Source organism: Neolamprologus brichardi, chromosome 7 (genome assembly GCF_056152115.1).
Source record: "Neolamprologus brichardi isolate AB-2024 chromosome 7, ASM5615211v1, whole genome shotgun sequence".
Taxonomy (NCBI): domain Eukaryota; kingdom Metazoa; phylum Chordata; class Actinopteri; order Cichliformes; family Cichlidae; genus Neolamprologus; species Neolamprologus brichardi.
In genome coordinates, this window is record NC_142110.1 from 47,306,483 (window position 1) to 47,318,019 (window position 11,537).

The following is an 11,537-nucleotide window of genomic DNA, read 5'->3' on the forward strand; positions in this document are numbered from 1 at the left end:
TGCTATTTGGCGTTGTAGGAGAAGGAAGGAAAGGTATGTTATTCTGGGTACTAGATCACTTTTTTGTGTTTTCTATGTAAAGCATGAACTGTACTTTTACTTAAATGGACCTGTACCTGAGTTGTGTAGCTGACAGTGATCAGTAAATGGATAGTTTAGCGTAATCATTAGGAGTAGATCTGTGAACCACTGATAGGGAATCACCTTGCTGGTGCAAAGATAGCATTTTATGCCTATCAAACTGTGTAAATTTGACTAAATAATCTTTTCTTAATAAATGCAGCACTGGTTCATCCTCTTGAGTTAGGTGAACTTGTTATGGCTTAACAAACAGAAAAAAATAATCCAGTGAAAGTGGTCAGTTAGGAGGACTGGACTGAAAATGAGTGAAAAGCCAATAAATGTCTAAGCCGTGTCCAATAGAAAGTGGGAAAGATCTTCAGAAAATCTGAAGAATTATTGCTCAAGACCATGTTAAAAAATTACTAGAAAGTTTGAATTCTTGGAAGCAAAATATAAAGAAATGAAGTGTCACTTAAGATTTTTATACACTATTGTATTTTCATCAACATTTAACTACACTGATGAATTGTGTGTTCAGATTGCGCTGTTCATCATTCAGCTGGTAATATATTTTCCTGGAGAAAACCTTTTCCTTCCTGTCATTCCTGAAGTGCTATCACCCTCTCTGTAATTCTGCTACACACACACATTTTTTTAAAAAAAAAAAGCCCTAATTTGTCTCACAGAGTGATGCTGGTGATGAAAATGGTTCGGACAACCTCATGCACAGCATGGACCCTCAGCTGGAGCGGCAAGTGGAAACCATCCGCAACCTGGTTGACTCTTACATGGCAATCGTCAACAAGACCGTCCGTGACTTGATGCCGAAGACCATCATGCATCTCATGATCAACAATGTGAGTCATTGCTGTTGTCTCGTATGTCATGCTGAGACGACAGGACTTTGAGATTTGACAGACAGCGTGCTTTGTGTCTCTCCCTCTGCGTGCAGACTAAAGAGTTCATTAATGCTGAGCTATTGGCCCAGCTGTACTCATGTGGTGACCAGAACAGCTTGATGGAGGAGTCTCAGGAGCAGGCCCAGCACCGTGACGAGATGCTGCGGATGTACCACGCTCTGCGGGAGGCTCTCAACATCATCGGCGACATCAGCACATCTACTGTAACCACCGCCATGCCACCACCCGTGGACGATTCCTGGCTTCAGGTGCAGCGTAGCGGATCTGGGGGACGGTAAGGCACATGAGACATCAGACTGTGGGACTGAGAGAGTACGTGTGGGAACAGGTTGGGGAGAACAAATATTAAAAGTCTAATTTTGACATATGGTCAAGTAAATAAGAATTTTCCAAAAAGACGCAGCATTTGACGTATTGACACTTTCCTGATGTTTTTCTCCTTTTATGTTCCTCTCTTCACTTCTACTTTCTTATCAAGATCTCCGGCCACCAGTCCAACTCCAAACCGCAGGGCTCCACCAGGACCCCCGGCCCGTCCAGGCTCTCGTGGTCCTCCACCTGGGCCTCCTCCTGCAGGGGGTCCCCCTGTCCCTTCTCGCCCCGGAGCGTCTCCTGACCCATACAGTGGGCCACCACCCACCGTGCCCTCCAGGCCTAACCGCGCACCCCCAAGTGTGCCTAGGTGAGTGGAAACTCTTCCATCATAGAGTAGGACGCAGTAGATTTTACAAGGACACTGACATCCAAACTACAGTTTAAGATAATGTGACGTCACCAAAGCTGAAGTGTGGATACTATCTGTTAACAAGGGGGATGTGAAGACACCCGGATGAGGGGATAAAGGAGGTAAAGGACAGTAGAAACTGTTGGTTTTGATAGAGGATAGATTAATAGGCTGGTAGATTGCTAGTTATCCCCAAATAGGCACTACAACTACAATATCTCACTAATTTCTTTCACCTTGCTAGTATCTTTCAGCCATCACCAAACTTTCAGCACGTTGTCAGGCATCACCTGTTGAATAATCTATTGCTAAAAGCAAGGTTGTCTGGATTCCTTTGAATTAAAACGTGGTCTGGTGAATGAAGGGGAGATGGGGCTTCCTTTCTGGTATTCATTAATTGTATGCATTTAAAATCCCCCCCACCCCCCACCCCCACTTTCCTGTGTTTGTGAGCTAGCTAACCTCTTTAACCTGGGGCTAACTGTCAGTAGCTCACCTGTTTTACTGTAGAGGACGCTAACGTGGCTGAGCGAAGCTCTCACTGGAAAATGACAGCTTTTTAATATCCTCACTAAAACTAATCTGTTTTAAGTGCCCATTTTTCATCTTCCAATCCAGTTTTTCTGTATTGTGAGCTGCCATGAGTGAGAGCTTCGCACATGCGATGTTGGTCATTTCCTGCGCTGTAACTGTTTGCGCTCCTTTTCTCTCTTCTGTCTCCTCTTCTTCACCCCTCCGTCCCCCGCCACACCTCTGTCCCACACACTGCTATGGTTCCTTCTACAGAATCACTATCACTGACCAGTGAGGACTAACATTACTGGTACGTTGGGTACTGTCTGCAACCATGATCATCATCATCACAACGACTTTACTTCTTTCCCTTTCTCACAGAAACCATCCCTTTCACTATGTCTGTGAAGGTTCTCAGTCATCCAGGTCATCGTAGTCAAAGGAGCTTGCAAAGAAAAGCGTCTGGACTTCTTTAAGTTACTTGAAGACGTTTCACCTCTCATCCAAGAAGCTTCTTCAGTTCTAAGGTCAAATGGTGGGGAGTCCCAGATATAAACTTAGTGGGAGTTTCCCCCCACAGAGGGACAAAAGGACCCCCTGATGATCCTCTAATCGCCTGAGCCAAGGTGCGAAACTGGGTGTGGGTCCCAATCAGCCAGGGTTTTGGGTGAGCTCTTTGTGAAACCTGGCCCCACCTTATCATGTAAATTCCTGAGGTCAGATGGCCCAGGGTGTGAGTGGGCGTTAAGGCGTCTGGGAAGGGATCTCAAAACTGGATTATAGATGGCAGAGAGTTGGTGTCGTAAACCACCGCCTCTGTTCAAAGATGGTCGCTCACTGTGGAGTGAAAGAAGCCATCTATGTCCACAGTGAGCGACCATCTTTGAACAGAGGCGGTGGTTTACAACACCAACTCTCTGCCATCTATAATCCAGTTTTGAGATCCCTTCCCAGACGCCTTAACACCCACTCACATCCTGGGCCATCTGACCTCAGGAATTCGCATGATAAGGTGGGGCCAGGTTTCACAATAAACTCACCCGAAACTCTGGCTGATTGGGACCCACACCCAGTTCCACACCTTGGCTTAGGCGATTAGAGGATCATCAGGGGGTCCTTTTGTCCCTCTGTGGGGGGATACTCCCACTAGGTTTATATCTGGGACTCCCCACCATTTGACCTTAGAACTGAAGAAGCTTCTCGGATGAGAGGTGAAACGTCTTCAAGTAACTTAAAGAAGTCCAGACGCTTTTCTTTGCAAGCTCCTTTGACATCCCTTTCACTGCATGACATTTTCTTTTTCTCACCACTGTTTTCTCAGAGGGCTGCATGAGCAAACACACACCCGGCGCAGAGTGTGTGTTTGCATGTTTGCATCAGTGGCTTGAGCTCAATTCAAGCTCAGTCTGATGTTATTCTGTCTGTAAAGAGCACCAAAAGAGGACATTTTGTCAGTGTAGGACAGGGGTGTCCAACGCCAGGCCTTGAGAGTCGGTGTCCTGCAGGCTTTAGATGTATCCTTTATCCAACACAGGTGATTTAAATGGCTAGATTACCTCCTCAGCATGTCTTGAAGCTCTCCAGAGGCCTGGTAATGAATGAATCATTTGATTCAAGTGTGTTCACCCAGGGTGATATCTAAAACCTTGAGGCCTGGAGTTGGACACCCCCGGTGTAGGCCAAGAAGACTCGCTCAGATGTCCGGGACCTAACTAATGTTGGTGCTGTGTTGTATATGTGTGTATGCCACAAAATCCCTCCCATACCTGCTTATATCGATGTGTCTGATGCTTTCTTTTAGTGACACGATGCTCTGTTTACCAAAATCACTTTTCTTTGCAGGATTTAGTTAATGTGGAGTAGCCCTACTGGTGATTTATTTTTTAAGTAAATACTCTATAGTTTAACTAACAAATGTATTACCTTTAAGAGCACTTGGTAAGTACAAGCCATATCTTCATTTATAAATGATAATGAGATTTAAGAAAAACCTTTTTGGAGAATAAGTTGTATAAGCTGCCATCAGCAATCCCAGCTAGCTTTGCAAAAAGATCAGACACTAGACTGTGACTGTTGAGGTTATTTGAGTACAGTAGTTTCCTATTCTCACGTTAGGAAACCAGTTTGAGATGATTTAAGCTCTGAGTTTGTGTGTGGGACAAAGTGGGATGCAGTCATAATGCCGGGCTGGGAGGTGGCCAGATAAATTGTATTTGAACACAATGTTTCCAAGTTTCTCGCTAAGAAAAGAGGAATAAAAGGAAGCCAAAGTTCGTTCTCATGGTCTCAGGCGATGGATGCTATACAGTGCAATATATACTCCTATATTCTCCATTATTTTACTGTTGTTTCGGCTGCTGTACTGTCTGTTAACAGTTTTTGAGTTGTAGTTTGAATGTAACTGTAAATGGGCATATATTTCTTTTGAGCCATATCTGCCATTGTCTTTGTTATAATTTTCATCGTATTTGGCAAAATCTGCAAACCTTGTGAATGTCTTGGTAACACTCACTGACCCGGCATAGCATCGTACTTAAGAGAATCGACAAACAGGCAATACCAACATGTATATCATATGTGCAATGGTACAGAGTGCAAAGATGTTTGACTAAATTATGGAGTGAATAAAGGATGGTTTGCCCTAACTGGGAATAAGAGAGTAGATCTGCATTTCTAAAATGTCACCCATTCATATTTGCTTACATGTTTACCTTCAAGCAAACACTTTGCATTTGTACAAGTCAACTTCTGTTTCAGAGGCTGTTTGACAATCAGTTTAATCTTCCCTTCAATCAGCAACAACTGCTGCTTAAAACTTTAATGCCTATCAGTGGATTTGCTCTCCTGTAGCAGAACTACAACTGAACAAACTGCACGTTACTGTAGATAAACAGCAGCTGGATGTGCAGGAACACCGCCTTCACTTAACTGAGCTTCAAATCTTTGTCACGTTGGTTGTATTTTTGGACTGCCTCCATGTGTTACTTGAAGATACAGTATTTCTGTGTGTTTGTGCATGAATGTACACATGGGGGCTGTAAACCTGTCAACAGGGAGCAACGGCACTAATCCAGTCTCTCCTTTGTGCTTGTGTGTCCACGGCAGTCGGAGACCCCCGCCATCTCCAACCCACTAGACTCCCTGGCTCCTCCGTCCTTCCCCTCCTCCTCCGTTTAATCCTCCCCTGGATGAGAGGCCACAGACAACAGCGCCACCCTCCTGTCGTTTTCTGCCTCGTCTGACCTGCGCTGGTTCCCAGCTCCTGCTTCTCCCTCGCTTCCTCTTCTTTCCCTCCTCCTCTTCTTCACCTCTCTCCCTCATACAGTGACGCAGAATACTTGAATCACACTTGCATGACTTACAAACATGCTGCACCCTGAGAACTCAAACTATGTAAAGACTGATGAAGCAAATCAGTTAGCGTGTGCACGCACGCAGTATACAGTCTAGTAAACACGTGCAAACACTTAAACATGGAAACATTTTTCCTGCTTTTAAACTAAAAGGGTAGACATTTAGCATGAAGCTATGCCTGAGTATTTCTAATAAGTATTCACTCTTATTATTCTCTCATTCATCAATTGTTCTTTTATTTCATGTTTATTTATTTTCTTCCTTTTTTAAGGAATTTCCCTTAAAAAAAAAAAAAAATTAGGGATAAATGCTTTAGTTCCTCTGCAGCATTTCAGCCTCGGAGTTAAAGTAAGAGGCAGAAAATGTTTCAATCAGCAGAAGTGACGATGGATAAAGTATTTCATAAGGGAGGTGATGCAAGCTGGACTTTTTTATAACTCTGGTGTCTTCTCACTGCACTATTCAGATTTTGAGTTAATGTGTTATGGCAGTTTTCCATATTCGTGTGTGAAGGCGACTGACTTTAATCAAGTCTGCTTGTGAGCTAAACTATAAAGAACAAACCGTGAAAGAGGAGGTCTGTCTCACACCCTGCAAATCATGGTTTTCATTACCATTAGCATTGTTGTAAAAGTTGACCTGTTTCTCACGTGGCTGTAAAATATTATTGCTAACTAAACAGCCACTAGTTGTTAATGTTTGGCCTCGGTAATCTGTTAACCATCATGCATAGTTTAAAAGAAGAGCTGGATTTTATTTCCTTGATGATTTTTAATATTCATCTGGTTGTCAGGCGATTCATTATTCAAAAATGTAATCTTATCACATGATATCTCATGACCACATCTTAATTACATAATTCCTATGCCGGAATAACCCATGGCTACACATTACTAACTGGTGGCAAAGCAATAATATCCCCCTCACCCTGGAGGTGAACATCGTCATTTCTCTGGTGCCTCCTAACCATTACGATTTTAGGCTTTCTCTTGTTATCTTTAATCTCTTCATCCTGGCAAATAAGATCGTCTTTTTATTTTCTCTCTTCTTTCCCATCACCTAAACAGCCGGTCAAACAAGGGCGGGCCCTCTCGTCCCGAGAGCCCCCTGCCACCATTCGACTCTTAGAAGGAAACATTCTCCCTGTTACCTCTTCTCCTTCTTACGCTCATCTTGCATTTATCCATCCACCCATCACTCACTCACTCACACGAGGAGAGGAAGGCTTGAATGAATAACAGAAGTAAAGGATCGCCTGCAAATTCTTCACCCTCAGATAGACGCTGCTGCTCTTCGTCCATTTTTCCTCCTCCTCTTCATTTCAGCCTTGAAGGACGGGAGGAACTGCCCGTTGTAGCCTCAGGAAGGCCCTCAGTGTCACTGTTACATCCACCTGCGATTTAAAACTGCTGTTGTCTGTGCTTCCACACGACCTATGCAACAACTGACGTAAAAGGAAAAAAAAAAGATGCCTCTCCCGTGTCTTTCTTGCTCTCTGCTTCACACAAATGTTGTTACTGCATTATCTTTAAGCAAATGTGCAGCTTCAGACAACTGCAGGACACACAAGACTCCAGCCTGAGAGGAAGGGAGTCTTTGGCCTGGGTTGAAGCTCTGTGACTGTTAGCTAGATAGCTCTTTATATGTCCTTTTTATTCAGACGGGGAAAACAGGAATATTTGCCGTGTGAAAACATTCAGAATTTTAAGTCAGTTGATGATTTGCAATTTCTTCTCTTTTCCCCCCTTTTCCCATTTTTTTTGTTTGGTTTTGTCTTTTTTCCAGTGGTCACGGGGGTGAGTGAGCACACTCAAAAACAGCCACAGTCTATGCATAAAACTGGCATTAAATGAAAAAGCTCCTTCTCTTTCACCCTGTCATTTTACACGTGTGAGAACCTGTGACCCGTGCAAACCCACCACCTTTTCTACCACTGACCTCCACTGTCAGCGTGATGTGGTGTATTGTATTTTTGAACCCAAGCAAAAAACATCCCACCAGCCACAAACAATAATCTACTATTCATTCCTTGTGCATCTGGTACTCCACGACTGCAAAGTAAACACAACTAAGCATATTCTTCTTCTTATTTAATGGTAAATAGTTTATTATGGACATATCTTATTGTGTTATTCTGTATATGTGTGATGCATCTTATTGAACTTTCACTATCTAGGGAATTTAGTGTATGAAACCGCTGAATATTTAAATTATGACAAAATGAGTATATGTATAAGGAAGTAATGTTTTAAAAACTACAAAAAATATATAATACAATGATGTATATGGGCAACTGCAGGCTGTTGAATACTTTGGCTTGCAGCAGAGGGCTTTTGCTTTTCTTGTCCTTCTGTGTGTAGAATAGCAGCGAGGGGCGGGCTGAATGTGTGAAAGTCCTGCAGCGATCAGGTCCTGCGTCTTGTTTAGACTGATGTGGATGGAAAGGTGACTTTAACCTGCAGGACTGCTGTGCTCTGTCAAGACATTAAAAACTTCAGTGTGTAATCAGGGAAGTATGTCTTTGTGTCCTTTTTTTAAAATGCTGGTACATACTGGTGGTAACACAACTATACGGGAACTCCATAGCAGCTAATAATGAAACCACCAGACGAATGTGGACACAAAGTAAAATAAGACCAAAGTCCTTACAGGCATATTCAAAAACCTGGCTGGATTATTCCAACCCCTTACTCAACCCCATCATTTACACATACATCTTCAAAAGCCTTTTCAGACCTTTCAAACAAATAACCAAGTGTCACTTCTACAGACTGTTCCAAAGGTTCCAATGGAGTCTTATTTTTCCCTCTTTTTCTATCTTTTGGTACTTGGCACAAAAACACATAATTTGTTTCAATTTCTTTAGGTTAATCTACAAAAAATTCCAAAGATAACACAGTTCAATAGGCGTAAAATAATATCTTTACATGTGTTAGCTGAAAACTTGGCATATTTCATCTGAGGAAACAGGACAAATGAAACAAAAAGTGTTGCAAGTTTACAAACTACCTACAGAAGATGAACAGTATTTGAAACTCATGTCCTTAAGAAACCAGAAAACAAATCTAGCAAAGACCTGAGAGATGCCTATGGCCCTTCAGTTAAACCAATTTCTGTTCACTGAAGCCTCATCAGAAATGGTCTCAGTGGAAAGGTGGCTGTCTAGAAGCCATCCTTAAGGATGGGAGGCAGGGAGAAAAAGCTGAGGGATTCCAAATTACACAAGAAATGGACTGAAAATCAGGGTTAACAGGTCTAATGGAGTCATGAATCTAAATATGAAGTTTTTGGTTCAAATCATCAATACATATGGAAAAGGGTACAACAGTGGGTGTCTATGGTCATCTGTAAAACATGGTGGAAGCTCTGTCATGATTTGGGGCTGCATTTCAGCCAGCTGAGTTGTGAATCTAGTCTAAACATATAAAATCAACAAGGAAAAGTGTTGTCAGATTTTGCTCCAGCATGCATGAAAAGCATCTGATTAGCAAAGGCTTGATTTTTCAGCATGACAAAGATTTCAGACACACTGTAAATAAAATAAAAACACACACACATAAACCAATCGTCACATATGGGCTTTCACAAATAGGTTGCAGTTAAGTGGAAAAGTTCCTGCTTCAAGTGATGCCGTATAAAATATAGTCCATTTTAAAAGGGGCGTGAAGGTTGCGTACAGAGGGATGCTGAAGATGTGGTCAAACCAGAGGCATCTGGAGGATGCAAACTCTGGAGACTGAGGGGCAATGGCCTGATCAAAGCCTGCTGTGACACAGAAGCATAGAGGTATGTGTGAAGGACCCGTCATGCTCTTCTGTCATCAGTCTGCAGCCTGGTGTTCCTCCCATCATGGGTCATGGGCTGCATGGGCTTGTCTTCACCTTCTCGTCTAGCACAGTACTTAAAGACATTCTACTCCTTAAATTAGGGTTCAGTTTCTTTGTGTGTATCTCATACTCATCTTCACTCTCAAGGATTTTCCTTATTCATCTAAAAGAAAAGGAGGCTCTGGGATACCACTAACCGTGGAAGCAAATGAAAAGCCCACCATTCAGCCTCCTTACAGCCTTGTTTTAGGTTTAAGAAGTTTATTTAGTTGAATAGGAAAATTTCTTGTTGTGCTATTTTGAACCTGTCTGGAACTCCTTCTTTTGGACCAAATGGGATTTGGACTTTTAACTTTGTAACCTGCCTACCCACTCCTCCAGCCTTGCAGTTAAATTGGTACAAAACTGTAAGGCTGGTTAATAAAATGTCTTTCAACTCTGAAGTCTGCATTTGGGTCTTTTTACCCGTTTGAAATCATCACATTCTTTTGATCAGTTTGCATTTATTTATTTTATAGAATGTGTTTATTTCAAGAAACGGTAAAATCAACTAGGATGGGATCCAGCACTGAAATAGATAAGCAGTTAAGAGAGCTGATGGATGTGTATAATGCCAGTTCACAGCCACAGTTCTTATAAGATGCTTTATATATAACCCTATGTAGTAGAGAGAATCAGATAGTCCCTGATGAGTGAGAACTTGGAAACAGCGAGAAGAAAGAACTCCCTTTTGACAGGAAGAAACCTCCAGCAGGAAGGGACAACCATCTGCTCTGATCGTTGTCCCATCAGGAGATCAGGGAAAAGAGAGGAGATAAAAGTGAGTGAGGGACAGATTCTTTGTGAAGCGCAGGATGAGCTTGATGACATCAGTGTGAGTTTCATGTGAAATGATATTTTAGCTGAAAAACACCAGTAAGATGTGCAATCGTTGTTGTCTATTATTTTGGTTAAACCAGATCAGAATTTCATAAATAAAGTGGTTGTCTACTCAATGCTCAGACGTCAAGCATCTATTGCAGTAAAAGAAGCAGAGGAAGGAGACATAAGCAATAGTTGCTCAGGGGATATTCCCCATCCCGTTGCAACTGCTGTTTTCAGTGCCTGTTATTACAGTTTTTTACAGACGCTAGGACACATTTCTCAATACTTAGGTCACTTTTGCAAAACTCCTCACACAGTGAGCACAACAGAAGTCTATGTGGGCTAAACTGAGGATCAGTTATCATTGTTTTGGCACAAAATGCATTCAATGACTACATCTCTCAAATTTCATGAATTATTTTCTCACTCAGACACAACAACTGCCAAAAATCTTTGTACGAACAGGACATTTTGCATGTACTTACATACTGTTTTCAAAACTGTTAAACTTATGGTCAAAACAATAACATAATGCAAAACTGAATAAGACAGCAAAATTCAACAGCAATATTTTATTGAAACATATTTTAAATCTAAAAATGCAGTTTAACCAGCCACAGCTGATTCTCATTGTAGATGAACATCTACACAGGTGTTACTCCTTCAATTTCATTACAAAAGGAGACAACTGCTGAATAGGTTTGTTTTGTGATGTAAACATGGACCCAGCCAGAAATGGAGAAGTGGCTGGGAGGGGGCGAGCCCTAGATGACATAAGATGTGATGTGGATGAGAACCTGTGGCCAAATGGAGAAGACCGAGTAGATTAGCATTACTATTGTATGTGTATCAGTGGATGGTGTGTATACAAATTCTTGTATTTTGGGATTACTTAGTGCAAAAAAATGAAAAAACATAAACAAATATTAACGAATTCTGCATGATGTCTGATTCATTCCAGTAACATATATTGAAATTATAAACAGAGATGTGTCCTTGTTTTACACAAGAAAACACTGTGTAATGCTACATGTTGTTAGTGTTTTTTAGGTCATTGTTTTGTGGGTGACAAAGTGTGTTTGTCGGTTGTCAACCTTTGCTAGTGTTCTGGAAGAATGAGTTTATTTGAGACCTGAATAAAGTGTTTTGGTAGTTGTAGTGCATTTTGAATGTGAAATGAACTGCTTTGCCAAGCTGAAGGTCAGTTAGGAGAATTGTGTGAAGAGTTTTGCAAAAGTGACCTAAGTATTGAGAAATGTGTCCTAGCGTCTG

The 11,537-nt window shown here is 41.9% G+C and overlaps 1 protein-coding gene across 14 annotated transcripts in view; it reads left to right on the forward strand.

The window, feature by feature from the left end:
* Positions 1-8,087, forward strand: part of dnm1a (dynamin 1a) — a 51,078-nt gene extending 42,991 nt beyond the window's left edge. For 5 of the 14 annotated variants that reach the window (XM_087843733.1, XM_087843740.1, XM_087843732.1 and 2 more), the window contains 5 exons: positions 19-33; positions 750-920; positions 1,016-1,257; positions 1,462-1,665; positions 5,326-8,087. In XM_087843733.1, coding sequence (XP_087699859.1) covers positions 19-33; positions 750-920; positions 1,016-1,257; positions 1,462-1,665; positions 5,326-5,356 — 663 coding nt within the window. In that variant the 3' untranslated portion in view covers positions 5,357-8,087. Of the gene's footprint in view, positions 1-18; positions 34-749; positions 921-1,015; positions 1,258-1,461; positions 1,670-1,792; positions 1,830-2,493; positions 2,531-5,325 lie in introns of those variants that run through there. The other 9 variants (XM_087843742.1, XM_087843735.1, XM_087843741.1 and 6 more) reach the window with 5 other exon arrangements.
* The last annotated feature ends 3,450 nt before the right edge of the window (positions 8,088-11,537 follow it).